The sequence below is a fragment of the Beta vulgaris genome, chromosome 5 (genome assembly GCF_026745355.1).
Source record: "Beta vulgaris subsp. vulgaris cultivar EL10 chromosome 5, EL10.2, whole genome shotgun sequence".
NCBI lineage: Eukaryota > Viridiplantae > Streptophyta > Magnoliopsida > Caryophyllales > Amaranthaceae > Beta > Beta vulgaris.
This window is the reverse complement of record NC_079206.1, coordinates 46409165-46429926: the sequence shown is the minus strand read 5'-3', so window position 1 is coordinate 46429926 and position 20762 is coordinate 46409165. Positions and strand designations below refer to the sequence as shown.

Sequence of the window (20762 nt, the reverse complement as noted above, 5' to 3'; positions counted from 1 at the left end):
TGCTTCAATTCTACATATAAAGCTTCCAGTTATACTGGTGCCAGATCTTTGTTCTTCCTAAAAAAGTGATGAAGGAAATTCAAAGTATTTGTAGGAACTACCTGTGGAGTGGGCAAAGTGAAGCGAAGAAGGCTCATATTGCTTGGGAGACATTATGTATGAGGAAAGCTTGTGGAGGGTTAAATTTAAAAGACTTGACTGTCTGGAACAAGGCAGCTGTGGCTAAGCATATGTGGGCTATCTCTAAGAAGCAGGATAGACTCTGGATTAAGTGGATTCATGCATACTACATCAAATGAAATAACCCTCTCACTATGGCCATACCAGCTAGACTTTCTTGGGCTTTGAAGAAGATTCTAGCCAGCAGAGAAACAATACAAGAGGCTCACTCACAACATGTCTATGATGCAGATTGCTTCTCTATAAAGAAGCTTTGTAGAGCTCTCAAAGGTGATCAACCTACTATGCAGTGGAGAAGGATTATTTGTAATAATAGAGCTAGCCCTAAAGCTCTTTTTATTACTTGGTTAATGTTGCATAACAGGTTAGCTACAAAGAGCAGGCTGTATGAGTGGAGAATTCTCACTGACACCACCTGTGTTATGTGCTCAGATGCTAGTGAAACTGTCTCACACCTATTTTTTGAATGTCCAACTTCTAAGCAAATCTGCACATTATGTCTTCAACAGATAGGAATCACTAATCATCACAGAGGTTTAGCTGAGGAAGTTAAAGTTGTTGCAGCTAAAGGTCATAGCAAAAGACCCCAGAATAGGCTGCTTTTGATGTTTTTTGCTGAAGTTGTCTACCATATTTGGCAGCAAAGAAATCTAGTTTTTTTGGAGGGATTAGGTTAGATCCTATGCAAAGTTGTAAGCAAATTATATTTAGAGTTGCTTGTAGATGTACTGAAGATCTTAGGCAACTCCTTATAGTTTGATGTAGCTTATTTGTATTGGTGCAAAGGCCTCTTATGCTTGGTACCTCCAAACCCTTCCTAGAAGGTGGGGGAGTGTAGTTTGCTGTTGGCTTGTTGCTACCTAGGTTGTACCTTTTTTTTGGTTATTAATAATAACTTTGAATTGCCAAAAAAAATATAAAGTATGTTTATTCCTCATACTATTCCAATGTGGGACTTCCTATTTCCCATACTCTTCCCAAACACCATATTAAAGACTAACAACAACAATCCCCACTAGGCTTTACATATAGGTGTTTGAAAGCTCAACAGAATTATGTATAAATAAAGGTATCTTTCCATTTGAATTCGTACATAGTGTAACTCACCAAAGTATAAATGAAAATAGTGGCGGCTTGCAACATTTAAGCCATAAATTCATATGCATATACCGGATGAAATACACACACAACTCTGATCGATACTGTTCATAAAACGATAGCACTATTATGGCCATATGCTCATCCTAGTTTTCATGGACATCTACAAATGTTGACCACAAACTTTGTTTGAAGCGGCACCACCTCAAATGTCCATATAGGTGAAGTTCAACTACATTAGTAGTAACTCCATTAAGAGTGTAATACTCACCCTTAAAATTATATACTAACTGAAGCGATAAAGCTAGTATTCTAGCTAGTTACCAACAACTTGTTCTTACCTTATTGAACCTTTATATAGTGGTAGTGCCATAAAAGGTTGGGTTTTCATTATTGCTGGCTCTAACATAGTGGTCTAAGTCCGATCTCCTTGGACATTAGATAAACTATATCCCGTGGAAGTCCTTTTGTGAAAGGATCTACCAAATTATTACAATATCGAACATATACAACAGTTATGATTCCGTCAGATATCAACTGTCGTACATACGCATGCCTAATACTTATGTGTCTAGATTTCCCATTATAAATCTTATTATAAGCTCTAGACAATGTAGCCTCATTCTCATAATCCAAAGAAACGAATGACATAGTTTGTGGCCACAACTTGATATCTAATAACATGTTTCTATGCCAACTCCGGTTAAGGCTAAAAATTTAGCGTCCATAGTGGAGTGCGTAATACAAGTCTGTTTCTTTGAAGCCCAAGAAACAACCACTAGTAGAAAAAGGACGATTTGCCTCGCCCAATTTGCGTCGCATGAAAGGCAAAACGACGCAAAAACATAATTTGCGTCGCATGCTATTAAGAATGCGATGCAAAATATCCTTGCATAAGCACCAGATACGAGCTATATGCGTCGTACCCTATCAATGTGCGGCGCATATAGCTCATGTGCGTCGGACACTGAAGCCCATCCGGCGCACATCGTTTCATCTAGGTGACAAAATTTGAAGCCCTATCTGCGTCGCACTTTACTAAAGTGCGTTGCAAAAGGCTAAGCTGCGTCGGACCCCTTGGCTCATCCAACGCAGATCAGCCCAAAAGCACAACCCATTTTTTTTACCATAACGCCTCTTAAATTACTCTCCTCTCTCTTATGAGGGTCACTCTCACCCTCAAACCCTAAAAAACTCGCGCCTCAAACCCTTTCATTTGCTCAAACCCTCTCTTTCTCTCTCTCTCTCCCCCTCAAACTCTCTCTCTTTCTCTCTCTCCGGCGAACAACGAACAAACAACAATCGCGAACTGATTTTATCGGCGACTTCGTCTCCGGTGTACAATCGCGAACTGATATGGACAAATACTCTCTCTCCGGCGACTTCGTCTCGTATATTCTACCGCCATGGATGAAACTCTTTCTCTCTCCTCGAAAACTAGCAAATCCAAATTCTTCGAGTTTGATATGAACGAACACTCTTTCTCTCTCACTTTGACAGGTCCTTTTTTCATTTTTTCAATCTGATTTTATAATTTCGTAGTCTACAATTTTCTGTTTTCAGATCAACAATTTCATTTTTTTTCGTTTTTTCATTGTTTAGATCTAATTTACTATTTAATTTTGGCGTTTTAATTTTCTGTCTTCGAGTTTTATGCATCTGAAAATTATGTCCTTCTGTTTTTTTTTACTTTTTATATCTGATTTTTTATTGACTTTTTTTTTCTTATTTTCATTTGCAGATCTGTTTTTGGTTTTTCAGGAAGTTTTCTTCGTGGAAATTTGAAGGAAATTGAAGTTCCGTGCTTTTTGTTTCGACTTCTCACTTGTCTCTTTCCTCTAGATCTTCCTGGTTTCGCTTCTTCCATAATCATTTTCATTGTTCTTTTCAATTTTAGGAATTTTGCTGGTGTATTGTTTTGTGTTCGAGTTGTAAATTATGGAATTATGGAATTTTGGTGGTTTATTGTTTTGTGTTCGAGTTGTAAATTATGAAATTATGGAATTTTGTTGGTTTATTCTTTTTTGTTCGCTTCTTCTACTGATTCGAGAATCGTATTTTTGTTTGAGGGCGTTTATGTTTTTCCTCTAATGCAGTATAGCCTAGTTCATAAAATTAATTAATTTTTATTAAAAATAGCAATTTGCGTCGTACGTAGTCCATGGTGCGATGCAAATCACTCATCCGCGTCGCACCCTAGGCAATGTGCGACGCACATTGCCCTCTGAAGCTCTGTGTTGGGTTAGGAGAGCCATCTGCGTCGCATCGTATACAAGGTGCGACGCAAATAGATGAAGATCTGTGTCATTTCTGCGTTCGACGCAGATCATTGATAGGTCATCTCCGTCGAGACCTGTGCCGTCGGACCCAAGTCCGACGCAAATAGGGGTCCCGGGTCCGACGTAAATCAACTTTTTCCACTAGTGAACACCTCCAGCAAAAGCATAAAAATCCAACCAGATGTGGATTTGTTATCACCAGTGCTAGTAATCCAACTAGCATCCGAATAACCCTCTACAATAGCTGGAAATTAGGATTACTAGTGAATCCTCAAAGTTTACAAATTGCAAATACAATATCTGGTATTGTACTATGCGAGGCATACATTAGACTACCTATTACACTTGCATACTCAAGTTGAGCAACAGCTCTACCATTTTTCTTCTTCAGTTTACAGGATGAATCATATGGGAAGTTAGCCTCTTTGAAATTTAAATGCTTAAACTTTATGAGCATCTTATTTATATAGTGAGAATAATGACTCAAAGCAAAACCCTCACTATGTCTTTAACTTTGATACCTAAGATAGTATCAACTTCATTCAAAAATCTTTCATTTTAAAACATGAAGTTATATACTTCTTTGTATCTTCTATCCCTGTAACATTGGTGCCAAAAATTAACATGTCATCCACATATAAGCATATAATAACACCATAATCCTTTGTAAACTTAGAGTAAATGCACCTATCTGCTGAATCATGAATAAAACCATGTGATAATACTACAGAATCAAATTTCTCATGCCACTGTTAAGGTGCTTTTTTCAATCCATACAAGGATCTAACCACTTTGCAAACTTTGTTCTTGTTTCCAGGTAATACAAAACCTTCAGGTTGTTTCATGTACACTTCTTCCTGTTACTCACCATTCGAGAAGGCTATTTTTACATCCATTTGGTGCATAAGCAAACCATATATAGATGCTAGAGCCAACAACACTCTGATGGATGTTATTGCGACTGGTGCGTAAGTGTCAAAAAAATCAATCCCTTCTCTTTGGGTGAAACCCTATGCCACTAGTCTAACCTTGAAACATAAAATGGATCCATCACTATTATACTTAATGTTAAACACCCACTTGCAACCAATAGCTTTGGAACCTTGAGGCAAATCCGAGAGATACCAAGTGTTGTTATACATCAAGGATTCCATCTCATTATTTATTGCCTTTTTCAAAAAGGCCGAATTTCTTGAAGCCATTGCATCTTTGAAAGTCTTTCATCTTCTTTTACATTAAGTAAAATAGGCATTTGATTTGTAACTTCATTCCTATTTCCCTCAACAAGAAAGGAAAAAACTTGTGAATTGATAAAGTCTGGACCCAAAATTTTCTCTTTCCTAACCCTTTGACTTCTTTTAGGTTCATTAGAAGATTTAGGTACAATTATTTTTTCACTTGAACTAGGAATTGGAACATTAACATTTTGTGGTACTAGTGTTGAGCTGTCATTATTTGTAGAATCACCTCGAAATTATTTTCGAAAAAATCTACATCTCTAGATTCCATAATAACATTAGACTCTAAATCCAAAAGTCTATACGCTTTTGGGATTGTCAGCATATCCTACAAATACACTTTTCAAAGCTCTTGGTCCTGACTTAGGTTTCTTGGGTTCTGGGACCTTATAATATGCAAGACAACCCCATACCTTGAAATAACTAACATTAAGTTTCCTGTTTTTCCATTTCTCATATGGAGAAACATTCTTTCTCATAGAAGGGACACTATTATGTACATGACATGCATGCTGTTAATAAAGTTTCACCCCATAAATTCAATGGTAAATTAGCATTAACAAGCAAGACATTTAACAAATCAATTAGAGCACCATTCTTTCTCTGCCACATCATTTTGTTGTGGTCTATATGGAGCACTTACTTGATGTATAGTTTCATGATTTTCACAAAACGAAGTAAAATCAATGGAAAAATATTTTTCACCTCTATCACTTCTTAAAATTTTAATTTTCTTATCCTTTTGTAATTCAACTTCTGCTTTGTAACATTTGAACATATCAAAGGCCTGATCTTTAGTTCTCATTAAATAAATATAAGTTATTATGGGAACTATCATCTATGAAAGTTATGAAATACCTATTTCCAGCTCTAGTTAATTTTCCATTCAACTCACAAATATCCGAATGAACTAGTTCTAGAATTTCATAATCTCATTCTACCTTTTGAAATGATTTTCTTTCATTTTTGCTTGAACACATATTTCACATTTATTTTTATGTGCATTTCCATAAAAAATCATATCATTTTTAGACATATATTTCATAGTTCTATAATTAATATGTGCTAGTCGGTTGTGCCATAAATCAAAATTAGAAAATTCTACATTATTCACAAAGTAATTAGAACATTCAAGTTTATCAATAGATATTTTTAACATACCATCACAAACATAACCCTTCCCAACAAATTCCCCGATCTTGGATAGAATCACTTTGTCAGATTCTATCACGACCTTTAATCCCCTTTTACATAACACAAAACCAGATACAAGGTTCTTTCTCATCCTTGATACATGTAGAACATTAGATAATGTCACTTTCTGTCCACTAGTAAATTGAAGTTCCACTATTCCAATGCCTTGGACCTTGGAAGAGTGATGATCACCGAGCAAAACTTCATGATCCAGAGCAAATTTGGTGTATGTCTTAAAAAGTGCTCGGTTGTTGCAAACATGAATTGTTGCACCAGAATCATACTACCAATCATCTATTGTGGTTGTTGCTGCCATATGCATACCTTGGATTATACCAATTTGAAGCTCCATAAGCATGGCAATAATTTCATTATTCTCCACCTTTTCTATCATGTTTTCACTTTCTTTCTGGTCATCATTCTCCTTCTTAATATGATTATTGTTTTCTTTTTTCTTGGGTTGTTTACATAATTGTTTTATATGTCCTTTATAACCACAATTATAAAAAACAACATCAGACCAATTCTTCTTATCCTTCTTGTTATTGTTGAGATTATTATGGTTATAATTACCCTATCTCTTTTGGCCTCTCTTTCCCATTTGAGAATCAGAAACATGATTTATTGTGGTACTAGATGCCTCATTATATCTCTTATCACGAATATGAGCTTCCTCTTCAATCCGTAAATGCTTATGTATATGTTCAAAATTAAAATTCTCAGATGTATGTAACAATGTCTTCCTATAATCATTGCAGTTCGAAGGTAATTTAGCAATAATAACCCCAAAAGTAATTTTTATGAATGTTTATAACAAGATCTTCAAATTTAGAGGTCAAAGTTAGAAATTCATGAACTTGATTAAGAACAAACACATTATCAAGCATAGTGAATTCAAAGAATTGCATGGTTAAAAACTTATCTTCCCCTTTTTTTCTGTTGCATATTTTACCTCGAGTACCTTCCATATTTCCTTTGCAGATTGAACTGGAGTATATAAATCATACAAATGATCTGACAAATTGTTGAGAATGTAGCCAGGACACAAAAGTTCATCATCTTTTCTCTTCTTACAATCAGCAACGATATGTTCAGTATCCTTATCGCTTGCTTCTGGCAGTGGCTTCAAATCATTATCCATAATATAGAAGATGTTCAATGCAATCAGTAAAAACGTCATCTTTTCCTTCCCACGAGTGAAGTTTGTTCCATCAAAGCGATCCAATTTTCCGGCATCACCAATTATTTTCAAAGCGTTCTCCATTGCAGTATTCATACTGCAGAAATAATAATAACAATAGATTGTCACATATAATGGTTGGGGATGTTAGGGACATGATAAATTCACTGTCCTTTTCGTATTATTAGCCCCCACTATCAAGAATGCTAAGAGTTAATGGCTAATAAACCCCTGTGATTTCCCTAACGGTGAAATCAAATGGTAGCAATTTCCATCAGTTTTCCCTATGAACAGATTTATGTGATAAAAATAAAAGATGAAGAGTAACTAGTACAAGAGCACCATAAGTGTATAGATATATATATCCAAAATGGCGGCATTTATTGTCATCTATCACTAAGGGACGTGATGGTTATCGAAAAGGTGCGATTAATTAAAAAATAATAATATGTGATTAAGTTAATTAATCACTCAATTATATTTAGTATACAATCATAGCACATAGCAGACTTTGGTTCCCCTCCAAATACTCATACAATACATGTGTGCTCTTTTAATATAAAGTATGTCTATTCCTCATACTATTCCAATGTGGGGCTTCCTATTCCCATATTCTTCCCAAACACCATATCAAAGACTAAACTTAGGCCTCAGCAATTGTTTCTAATAAGATCGTGGATGCATGTTTTCTGATTCTTGACTGAGAAGTAAGAAAATTGGTCTAACAGAACAAGTCTGCCAAAGTTTTATTGGATTTACAAGAAAAGTTAATCTTTAATTTTTCTTTCTTTTGTTTTAATCATCTAATCTTGTTAATTTTATAGTTAATAAGAAACTATATATATATAAAAAAATGTTCGTTGATCAAAATTTTCATGCATTATTATCGTTTATTATAAAGTAGTAAAAATGAAAAAATTCCACAAAAATTCTAGGTCCTATTGGGAAAAATACATCTTATTAAAGTCAATACCACATAATAATGATGGTATGCATCAAAACACAATGTATAGGTAATCAACAAAATTAATTAGCTATATGTTATGGATAAATGGATGAGATTTCATGTTTTACCAATCAGTTTATTCTTATAAGTACATTTCCATTGTTTGTTTGTTAGGAGATCGTTTAAGATTAAGACTAAGTGGAGATACTAGTATACTCTTTGCGCAAGATCAAGGTACGTTATGTAGCTAGATCATTTGAAATGTGATTTTATTTGATAAAGTTGTTTATTAATTTAATGGTTAGATTGGTTTAGAAATTTAGTTTTAAATGGTTATAATATTTTATTATTCATTCTTTGAAGTGAAAAGACGGAATGATTTTATCAATCATTTTTATATGGAAGTTTTGTTATCCTTTCTGGAAAATTAAATTATTTTTTACAAGGAAATGATGATTGATTTTTATGAACTTTGAATGTTAAAAAAAAAAGTTGTTTATAAGGAAAGGATGTTTATTTATGACTTACAAGTCATATTATTATTATTTCCACTTGATAAACATCAAGAGATTCAAAGTCCACTTGTTGGCAATTATAGTTACCCCTTGGTATAGCTCCGTGATGGGATGACTAGCTTGGGGGGTGTGCACACTTAGCAAAATCAAAGGGGAGATAATAAGAGGAATTTTTTCAAGATTTTTTTTATCCAAGTTGTTTGGAAAGAGTTTGTTCTTAGAAGGTTATTCTTGAATTATTATTCCAGTGTTTGGAAAGAGTTTGTTCTTAAAAGGTTATTCTTGAATTATTATTCAAGTGTTTGGAAAGAGTTTGTTCTTAAAAGGTTATTCTTGAATTATTATTCAAGTATTTGGAAAGATTTTGTTCTGAAAAGGTTATTCTTGAATTATTATTAAAGTGTTTGAAGGTAATTTATTCTTAAAGAGTTATTCTTGAATTATTAGTGATGGAGTTTTCGAAATGAAAAAAAGAATGTTGCGAACTAACAAATGTGTTACTTATCTAGTACATTTGGTACTTAGTTTTATACTGACCCGTATTTGCTTTTTCCTATTTCGCTTTTCCCTGTTTACCTTTTTGGTAAGCAGTTTTGCAGGTGAATTTTGGATGTGCATGGGAGCATACTAGGAAGGGGATCTTCACCTAGATTAGGGCATTTTATTATATTGAGTTTTGAGACAATATTTACTTTTATTAATAAAGAAGTATTATCATTATTTTTTTTGGTTAAAGTCTTCCACTGTAAGTTATTTTGTTAGTTAGTACCGAAAGCGTTAGTCACGTGGCGATAATACTCCTAAATTACTCAAATATTATTTACTAAATTTTTTATTTAAATGCGAGAAACTTGGGGGTGTTACAATATCAAGCCGTTAGTGAGTTCATGATGCACGGTCATGTGGTGCACCAAACACGAATGCACCTTGTATGATTGACAAACAATGCAGTAAGCTTTTTCCAAAGAGATTTATTGATTGGACTAAAGTGGATGATGAAGAATATCCAGTTTACAGGGGAAGAGATAATGGATCTATAGTTGAGAAGAGTGGAGTTCCTCTTGACAATAGGTATGTTGTTCCATATAATGCTGAATTGCTACGTAAATATCAAGCACATATAAATGTTGAATGGTGTAACCAGTCAAGATCAATTAAATACCTGTTCAAATATATAAACAAGGGGTACGATAGGGTTACGACTTATCAACATAAACAGAAAGAAGGTGAAGGGAAAAAATCGATGAGATAAAGATGTACCACGATTGCTGATACATTTCAACATGCAAAGCAATTTGGAGGGTTTTTGGATTCATCATCTATTATCGGACTCCTGCTGTTGAGAGGCTAAGTTTCCATGTACCAGGAGAGCAAACTGTTTTGTTTAATGACCATGCTGATGTAGAATCTATACTAGACAAGCCTCATATCGATAATACGAAATTCCTGTATGTCTTGGATGAAATCTAATGAAAAATATGAAGAAGTCAGAGCGCTTAGTAATGTAGAGTTTCCTACAAGATTTTTTTGGAAGCAGGCGCAGTGTATCCTACATTCAAGAAAGCTTTCTATGAAAGGGGATTACTTGATGATGATAAGGAGTATGTTGACGTAATAACAGAAGCAAGTTTTAGAGAATCAAGGCACTACCTAAGACATTTGTTCTCCATGTTACTATTATCCGGGAGTATGTCGAAGCCGAAGGACATTTGGCATAAGACTTGGAGGGTACTATCTGACGACATTATGTACAAGCAGTGTGGTATTCAGAAAAATAAAGGTACACAACTATGAACACATTATTTAATAGTTACTATGATATTCTAAACCAATGTGTGTACTTAATGTAAGTTACTATTGTTTTATTTGAATATATGTTTTCACGGATCTATAGTTAACTAACGATCAAATCAAAGCTTTGCGTTGGCTGAGATTGAAACCACGCTCCAAACTAATGGTAGCAGCTTGCGTAGATTTAGTGAGATGCCTTTTCTAGATGAACTAATCATGTTTGAAGGACATAACAAGCTCATAGTAGATGAGCTTTCTTACAACATACAAGAAATGACCTTGGAACACGATAAATTGTATAAAGGTCTAATTGATGAGCAGTCCATGATCTATCGGGAAGTAATGGATGTTGTGTCGAGTCAAGAAGGAGGTGTCTTTTTCGTTTCTGGCTACGGAGAGACCGGAAAAACATATGTCTGGAAGACATTATGTGCTGCAATAAGGAAGATAGGTTGACTTGTATTGCTTGTAGCTTCGAGTGGAATTGCTTCTCCTCTCCTTCCACGAGGAAGAACGGCGCATTCGAGATTCGGTATCCCTTTGAATGTAAATAAGAATTCTACATGTGCCGACATTCGCCCAGGGTCGGATTAGGCTGATCTTCTTATCAAGACAAAACTTATTATATGGAATGAAGCGACCATGATGCATAAGTATTATTTTGAAGCACTTGATAAAAGTTTGAGGGACATAATGAGGTATGTTGATAGGGATAACTTGCATCGACCTTTTGGAGGCAAAGTTATGGTATATGATGGTGAGCTCAGGTGGATATTAATAGTACCATAAGGAACGAGACAAGATATCATGTTCGGTACCATTAATTGATCTTATTTGTGGGATCCCTATAACGTCCTAAGACTTACTAGCAATATGAGACTACAATTAGGTTCCTCAAAATCTTTTGTTGATGAACTGCGAGAATTCTCAGAGTGGATATTAAGCGTAAAGATGGAAAGGCTGGAGGTCCTAATGATGGTAAAGCAGTAATTGAGGTTGCAAAATATATCCTTATAGATCCAAGGGTCGATCCAATTTTAGCAATTGTTGATAGAACTTATCCAAACCTACATGACCATATTTGGGAAGCTAAATACTTTCAGGAAAGAGCTATTTTGGCGCCAACAAATGAGGTAGGGGAGATAGTCAATGATCATGTTCTATCTACCATTCATGGAGAAGAGAAAGTGTATTTAAGTTTGGATGTTGTAAGCAGCGAAGAGGGTAAATTTGGAGTACATGAAATATACTCCACTGAATTCCTCAATACAATCATTAAAGGTTGGTGCGCAATTATGCTTCTAAGGAATATTGATTAAACTTTGGGATTATGTAATGGCACGAGATTAGTCGGTAAACATTTAGGCAATCATGTTATTGAAACTACTGTTATTTCTGAAAGCAATGCCGGAGAAAAAGTATTTATCCCAAGAATGACACTCACTCCGTCTGACTCGACTAAATTTCCTATCAGATTTCAGAGACGCCAATTTTCTTTAATGGTTTGTTTTGCTATAATTTTAAATAAAAGTCAAGGACAATCTATGTCTCATGTAGGCCTGTATCTCCCAAGACCTGTTTTCAGCCATGGTCAATTTTAAGTTGCTGCTTCCAGAGTCACGAGCAAAAAAGGTCTCAAGATCCTTCCGTTTGATAAAGAACACGGTGTGCGTACAAGTACAACAAATGTAGTTTACAAATAACAAGGAAGTGTTCCCAAACATATAGATTGATTTATAAGCTTTTACTTGTACTTTGTGCTCTCTACTACTCTTACATTTAGATTATATGAATTTGTGTAATTTGTTTCATTGTTATTATGTGATCGACTTAATTTAATTATGTTATAAAGTAATAAATACACCCGTTTATTATGCACAGGTCCTAAAACTAGTTAATTATATTAGGTTTTTACTCTTTCCTCTCCTCCTCCCTAACATGTTATTTTTATATTTCTAGGTTTTAGTTTAGTTTTCTCCTCCTTTTCCTCTCTAGTTTTTTTTAGTAGACCCTAGTTATTATTCTTCATCATTAATTCATGAGTTTATTATTTTCATCTCTTTTCTTTCATTGATTTCTTTGATTATGTTTTTCTTTGTAGATTTATATTTTGTTATCTATTTCATGATTGAGTAGTTTTTATTTCTAGGGTTTGGAAATCCATGTTTATATGCTATGATTTGATTGATATTTATTAATGGTTTGATTAGTTATTGATATCTCTAATTGATTAGTGTTTTTATTGTTAATCTTGCGATCTGATCAATTATCTGAATAAATATTGCTAATAATTGTTTGTATTGACCAAGATCTTAGAGGCTTTCCTACAATTAGCAAATTTGATTATGTTGGCGACAATACTGCATATGTTTATTTGAGAGTGTTAAGACCCTACCGTAGGATTAACATGTGCTCTAGATATCTGATTAGTTGAACTATTGATGATATTTTGATATATTATATATATGAACATGGTGAGCCATTGCCCTAGATCCTTTCTAGCTTCATTTTCGTAGTTTAATTAGTTTAGAACTTTAATATTCATAATCCCGATCTTGTTTAGTTTATCTACCTTTAAAACTAAATTAAGACGACCATCTCTCTAGATTCGGCCCTAATTACCCTACTACATTGTTAGAAGGTTTTGCAGGAATTATTTTTGACATGTGTACGACAAACTATCAATTGTAAATTTATAGCTCTAGGTGTTGGGCTTCCACCCACCCTAATATTCCGCCAATGAGTAGAGCCACTCACGATTGGGTGGTTATAATTGGCACCTTTCATTTCATTTTAGATATCCAAGACTCCAAGATGCAACATTACTCTCGATTTAGGCTATGTTCAGTTCACCTTATTTTTACTTATTTAAGATCAGATCAGAAAAAATAGGTTCAGATCAGATCAGATTAAAAAAAATAAGTTCATGTCAGATCATATAAGTTCAGATCAAATCATGCTTATATTTACAAACTTATTATTACTATTTATACTATTATTTAATAGTACATCTATTCAAAAGGATTATTATTGTTGCTGAGAAAATGGTTTGATTTTTGTAATGTACTTATTAATTATTAATATTGGTAATTATTATTAATCTCGTTGGTATCATTATAAATGTCATTGTTATCATTATTTAAGTTAATTTGTTGTTATTAAATAATAGAACATTAAAAACCACGTGCTAAGAACATAAGATTGGCGCAAAAATAAGAAATATATAAAATATGATAGCTCATAGTCATGACAACGAAACTACTAAGTTCATTATAATTCAAAATAAGCTAAGTGCGGGATACAAATTATAAATTTACCTCTGCTATACCTCTTCCTACTGAATTCAAAATTTCTTTAGCTATTTGAAGTTGCACCATATCCATTTCTTTCTTGTGCAAGTCATTGAACATATGACAATCAGTTATGCGCTACTTGGTGTAATATTTACGGTCCTTGAAATTGGTATATCCAACTCATACAATCGGATGAAATTTTGGAGTGTGAATGCATAAACCACAATAGCCAATTGATACGGGACATCCATGTTCGGCATGTTTGACAATATTTTCCATCTCTTTATAAGGGTCCTAAAACATCTTTCAATTGTAATATGTAGAGATGAGTGACGATAATTAAAGTTTTCTAACATGCCTTGTAGAGGGCGGGGGGGGGGGATTTTGAAATCCGGGAATGTGATATCTTATGTTTTTGTATTTAAATGGACTCAAGTATCCAATAGTATTTTGATGTCCAGCAACTACCAAATAGTATTTTTTTGTTAAAAAAAAATGAGAATGTACATATTTTTTCTTGTATTATAGTTGTAGTAATCCAAACTTTTTACTAATTTATACCTGCAGGGTGATGTGGAAATTGAAATTCTGGTTCCGTTAAGCAATTACTCCAAACTGTGATATCATGAGCACTCCGTTCAATTCAAACATTAACGAATGTGAATAAACTATCAAACGAACATGCATCCAAAACATTCCACATTTTGTTTCCTTTGCGTCCTCGAAATGATATATCATCATTGTCGCTTACAAGTGCATTTATATGAGTCCCATCTGGAGCTCCAACACAATCCTTAGAGCATCACAACAAATAATGTGTTATTGACATTGTAGATAGAAGATATAATATGCCAAGTAATGCAATGTAAAGTTATAAGGTGGTGTACAGTGTTACCTTAAAGAATGACCATTATAGTTGATTTTGCGCTATTTGTGCAGGTACTTCATTCAAATCTTGATATGGTATTATGATCTCAGTAGATAGATGAACAATTGCCTTCAATACTTGTTTGAAATAGAAGCTAATCGTTGCAATTGAATGTTGAAATCGATCAGCGGCATCACCATGATAAGAACCTCCTTTAGCTATAATATATAGAAAAATTCCTATTTGCTCCGCCACTTCAATGAATCTACCACTTTATAATAATTATTTCTCCGACAAACAAGTAACTAGTTGTAAAAATATGTTTCTATCTAATCTTCATTGCTCTTTACATAGATTGAGATGAGCATGTAATAATCTGTGTATATATTCACTACCACTTTCTTCAACTATCCTTAAAGGTGATCTTTCACTTGGTGTGAGGAATCTCTTTCAATATATATATTTAATGAGGCAAGGAGAAACTTGACAAGTTGGGTCGGGGGATTAAATGGGATCCCGACTTGGAAAGGGAGAGAATCAGTTCCAAAACCTCCTAGAACCAGAAGGGAAGCTCTAACCATTAGGCTATCCATCACACTCTCTCTCGATACTATATTTGAATAATGATGAACAAACAACTAAAAAAATCAAAGAAACATTGATTTATGAAATACATAATAAAAAATAATAATTTGAGAGGACTAAAAAAATTATAAAAAATTATAGATGTATGTTCGAATGATTTAAGAAAAACATATTTAAAAAATAATAATTTGAGAGGACTAAAAAAATTATAGATGTCTGTTCGAGTAATTTTAATAGATAACTAATTAAGAAAAAAAAACGTTAAGATAGCACGCACACATAGCATGCAAAAAAAGTTAATTATAATTAGGTTGAACTCAAGTCATTGTGATTGGTTTCACCGATCAAATTGTGAATTGATATCTCTAGGTGATGGGCTTCCACCCATCCTAATATTCCGTCAATGAGTAGAGCCACACACGATTGGGTGGTTATATTTGGCACCTTTTATTTCATTTTAGATAGTCAAGACTCCAAGATGCAAGATTGCTCTCGATTGAGTGGGCCTCCCGATTATGGCTAAATAATTTAACGTGCTAGATATCTAGATAAAGGACAAATTTAATCACGAGCCTTTTTAAGCATAAGAAAACACAAAAATACGCCAGCTGCCTTCACAATCCCCACACTTTGATCATTGCTCGACTACCGACAGAAAATCTGAAAATAACAGTTTCCACGTTATTCTTGCATTTTTAGATCCAACGTATTCGTATACTCTTTTAACATCTGTTCTCTTTTCTTTTTCTTTCTTTTTTTTACCTTCATTTCTTTATATTTTTAAAGGCAACGGTGAAAATACTTCTTCCGTTTCTTAATACTTATTACATTTTTCATTGCGGGAAGTTTCACATTATTTATTACAATTTCTTTTTTAGTAATAAACTCTCTCTATATCTTTCCAGTCACATGAGTCTCTTTTCTTTTTACTCTTTACCTCTTTCTTCTCCAAAAATTGTCTAAGAGTCCGTGAATTGAGAAGTGTAGCGAGTAGTATGAAACGGAAGAAGTATGAAAGGGAGGTTTTTATTAATACTACTTTCTCTTCCGTGAATCTGGTTCACTGTAAAATTAGTGTCCACCATACTCACGCACGTGAATCGAGACACGCACTAATATAGTACACATAAACCCACTATATCACACAAATACACTATATAAGAGAGAAATAAACTACATCACAAACAAATACACTATAACACAAAGAAACACTACCACAAATATACACTATATTTCTTGCAAAAAAATTATATCACTAAAAAACACATTATACAACATACAAAAATACTATATCGAAACTGACAATATAATCTTATATAACAAGTTCAATTGTGCAATCAACTATAATACATAGAAACAACATTATATCACGAACAAATACACTATATCAGAAATAAATACACTATATCGCAAACAAACACAATATAGCACAAAGAAATACTATCACAACATACTATAACACAGAGAAAGACACTATAACACACACAAACACACTATATCGAAACTGACCATATAATTCTAATCTTCTATAATAAATTCAATTGATAATAAACTATATCACAGAAACTGAAAAACAAAGTAAGAACTTGAAAAGAGAGAAAATGAAGCAGTTAGAGAAAAATTGAAAAGATAAGGAAATTTGAGAAGAGAAAAAGAAAAAATAGTAAAAGATGTAATCATTACAACCTACATAACTATAATGGGTGCACCTGAATTCATATAAGTCTTTTTACTACTTTTTTTACCTAATAAATAATTGCCCAACATTTATAATTTGTTGGACATCGTATTTTAAGATTTCTCGATTTTTCCAAGGTAACATGACTCTATACTTAGAGCTCGACTTTTCTACTGTTTTACATATGATTTGAAAAAAAATCTTGTACACTCAGTACGATTTAAGAAAGAAAAAAAAATTAAGCTAAAAGAAAAGAAGGACTAGAACAATTTTACATTTCACAAAGAGATCTTCTTGACTCCTGAGTATATTTTATTCTACAATTTTACTATTACAGAGTAATTTTTTTTCCCAGAAACTATCTACTAAAACATAATTAATTATGTGAGAAATTAACTAACTAAAAAAAAAAAAACCTCTCTCCCCTTTAAAGAAAAAATCCCCAAACCCTATCTCAAAAACCCCTTTGGGAGGCCACCGCCTAGCCTCACGGCTGGTGTAACTGTGTAAGGTGTGTCTCCCCTCCCTCCATGTGTTTTTCTTTTGTTTGTTTCTTTGTGTTTACATCCGATCTATTTCCTCATCCCCAAAGTTTCTTTGCCCTCATCGTTTTACTCTGGTTAGATTATGGGTTGTGGTTTTTTCCCTCCCATCTATTCTGATTAGAGAAGGTGAGACAAAGTGTTTGATTGTGGTGGCCCTGAGGCGGTGATCTTCCTTTTCAATAAAGGTTTTGTCTTCTCATCTAGTAGAAGTTTGTTGTGATTTGAAAGATGAAAGATTTGATCTACAACAAGGGTATTGATATTCAAAAAGTTACAACACGTCCAGTGGAGATTCAATTAAAGATGCGTAGACATCAATTCAAATGGGCTCGAATAGATTTTCAGTTATCTTATTTGGATGAGGTATTACTTGTTGTTTTCATATGTACTCTTGTATCTCATTTATCAATCAATGTAGATAGTAGATACCGGATGACTTTTCAATAAATGATAATTTTCTTCCTGTCAAAAAAAAAAACTAACTAAAAGAATCATGGAAAAAATATCTTTTAACTTTTGTTTTGCGAAAAAAGTACTAGTAGATGAGTTATGTTGGTTTGTCTATATTTTGCGAACGTTGATACACACATGTGCCTTACATGTGACTTTTATTTTGCCCTATTTCTTTATCTCCCTTGTTCCTTTTCTTTGTCCACTGCTTATCTTCCCTCTTGTAAGAACTCAAGTTTCTCTTTATAGGTAATTAGCACGTGCAAAATACGTGTGAGTCATATCAAAATGTAAAGTAAACCCGTCAGAAACCAGTGATTGGTAAAAAAAAAATTATGGTGGATTTTTGTCTCTTAAATTTGTTTACTTGATAGTTTCTCACAAAATGTGAGATTTGTAAATCCATTTTGAATTTCAATGTATACAATTAAAATATCAATTTTTTTTAAAATGTTACATATCGATTTTTTTTATCCATATGAGTCACGAAAAAGACAATGTTACATATTGATAATTGAATATATTATAGGTCAAAATTGTGTATCAGGAGGCGTAAAATTTCACAAGTTGCAAGTAAATTGGAATATAAAAGTATCAAGTTATAGTAATTAGTTTGTATAAATTTCTGATATATGTTTGCATGCTTTTGGGAATCCTAATTTTTAAGGAGGTAAGAATCGAATCCCTATTATAGGGGTGGAAGGAGGGCTTGCAGCTAACTTGACCAACCTTAATTATCATTAGTATTTTAACATGCCGTTAACTTTTCATTAAATTAGCGGTAGTTATGTTATTATGTATCCCGAGAAAGAAAACCAATTGAGTAAACAAAAAAAAATAGAACAACAAGATGAAAAAGTTATAACGACAGTTTAAGGGATAATTATTGAATGGCTACAATAGAATTGTAGCCATTATAATTACTGGAATCTTAATCCTTTATTTCTGTTGATTAATCTTGCCAATTGATTTGATTGAACCTCATAAACATAGAAAAATTAGAGAAAACCCTAGTTTCAAAAAATTAAAAATGAAAACAAGTTGTCGTTGAACATATGTATTTAGTCATTTTATTGTTCATTTCTTTGTTTAGATATTTAGTTATCACCATTAGCGAAGATTTTTATAGAATATAAAGTCAATTAATATATAAAAATTTTAATACACAAATTTATTGATGTATAAATTTTAATTATAATGTTAACTTAATGTATAATGAAAATCTAATATTAACAATAAATGGTTCAAAAAACTTACATGATGTCTTTTCACGCCGTAGTATAAAACACCGATAAACGAGTAGGTCTCATCACAAGCCTACCCGGTGGCTGGCTATAATTTTATCATAGTGTAGTAACAAAATCGTGTCTCCCCATGTAGTACCCAATGATGACTAATACCCTGCTTTAATTGGTCCAGATCGAGGAAACAATAGATAACTAGTCAAAATAAAATATGTTAACCTATTTTTTAAGCCCAGCTTCGAAACCTTTTTATGAATAGTTTTGCAAAAGCCCACTTTCTAAAACACTATAATAAGTTGGAAAAATTGATTAGCATTCGCTCAAAATAATCCAACCTTTGAATTAATTTTTAATAATCTAACCTTTGACCTTTTTTAATTTTTAGTGCACCTAACATGTAATTTACCTAGAGAAGCAGGTAAACTATCCTACGTGGCATATTACCATTGCTTTTTGGTTCTAACCTTATTTAACACACTCTCTCTCTCCCGAATCTTCTTTCCTCCAATTTCTCCATTTTTCCTTCATTGCAATATCTTTTGTTTTGAATTTCCTTTTTTTTTCTCCATCTTCCCCACCATTCTGCGAAATCGAAGGAAGGTCAAATATGTGAAGGCCAACATCTGGTTCTGGGTGTTCCTCACATTCAAGGGGGGCCAAGAGTGAAGCGTAGATGTGGAAGAGATGTTGTAATACGTACTATGAAGAATGGAACTCACATCGGAATGAAGTTATATGGTTGCCCTTTATGGCATGTAAGTTAATTTTCCTTCCCTGAAATTTCAAACCCCCCCCCCCCCCAATTTCAAATTTTCTCCTAAATTTTACTATATATTATTGTGATTGTGCTGTAGGACAGTAAGTGTGATTTTATGAAGTGGATAATTGACAACAATGAAGATGATGATTGCGTTATCAATTACTGCAGAAGGAGAACACCATAAGTGAACTAAAGCATGAGAGGAAGTTGTTGGAACAGAAAATCAAGAAACTGGAGTTGCAAAGAAAGATGAAAAGTGATCTTTATGAAATGCGTGGAGTTGATGAAGAGTTCAAGGAAGGAGAAAATCTGATATTTATGTTGGTTTTATCTTGGCTTGTATTTACAATCATTGTAGGAGTAGTATATAATAAGTAGACAATGAAAGATCTTTAAATTAGCATGTAAGCAATTAGGGCTGGCAATGGGTCGGGTGGGTCAAGATCAGGTTGGGTTGGTGGGTTGGCGGGTTGAGAATTCCTTGACCCAACCTGACCTGCTAACTTAAACGGGTTGAAATTTACAACCCAACCCAACCTTATGATAAACGGGTCAACCTTCAGGTCGACCCGTTTAATTTTTTTCTCGTGTTTTTTCTAGAAAAAAAATAAAAACAACATAATTTATTTGCAAATAACAGTAGGCAACAAATTAAAATTAAGTCATTACATAACCATATGATAATATTGTTCAAAATCAACACAAATGTTCAAAATTAACATCATTACAACTTCGTAAGCAATTGTTCAACCTTAAGTGTAATGACTAAGTCATAATAAGCAAGAGCAGTAGAGTACTGTAAATATTTTTAGGGGCTTTTTTAGCTTGTTTTTCATAAATGGGTTAGGTGGGTCAAAATCAGGTTGGAATTCTCAACCTGACCCAACCCATTTAATTAAACGGGTTGGGTCAGGTCGA

At 33.4% G+C, this 20762-nt stretch overlaps 2 protein-coding genes across 3 annotated transcripts; both read left to right on the top strand.

Moving 5' to 3' along the window:
* Positions 1-314: 314 nt before the first annotated feature.
* LOC104884895 (uncharacterized) lies at positions 315-857 on the top strand. Its single transcript, XM_010669598.1, has one exon. The coding sequence runs from the start codon at positions 315-317 to the stop codon at positions 855-857; it is 543 nt and encodes a 180-aa protein (XP_010667900.1).
* Positions 858-16926: 16069 nt separating this feature from the next.
* On the top strand, positions 16927-20762 carry LOC125494063 (uncharacterized). 2 transcript variants are annotated; one of them, XR_008969271.1, is made up of 3 exons: positions 16927-17753; positions 19681-19839; positions 19944-20762. XR_008969271.1 is itself a non-coding variant. In XM_048637571.2 (3 exons), the coding sequence occupies exons 1-3, from the start codon at positions 17619-17621 to the stop codon at positions 20026-20028; spliced, it is 384 nt and encodes a 127-aa protein (XP_048493528.1). In that variant the 5' UTR covers positions 16927-17618; the 3' UTR covers positions 20029-20762. The 2 variants fall into 2 exon arrangements, 1 of the variants encoding a protein (XP_048493528.1); XM_048637571.2 differs by having other exon boundaries at positions 19939-20762.

Excerpts from the sequence above, each read along its gene's own strand:
- LOC125494063 (XM_048637571.2), top strand. The coding sequence starts at position 17,619 with ATGAAAGATTTGATCTACAACAAGGGTATTGATATTCAAAAAGTTACA. Across the intron at positions 17,754-19,680 it reads AGTTATCTTATTTGGATGAG|GAAGGTCAAATATGTGAAGG; the intron begins GTATTACTTGTT and ends GCGAAATCGAAG. Across the intron at positions 19,840-19,938 it reads ATGGTTGCCCTTTATGGCAT|GACAGTAAGTGTGATTTTAT; the intron begins GTAAGTTAATTT and ends ATTGTGCTGTAG.
- LOC104884895 (XM_010669598.1), top strand. The coding sequence starts at position 315 with ATGGCCATACCAGCTAGACTTTCTTGGGCTTTGAAGAAGATTCTAGCC.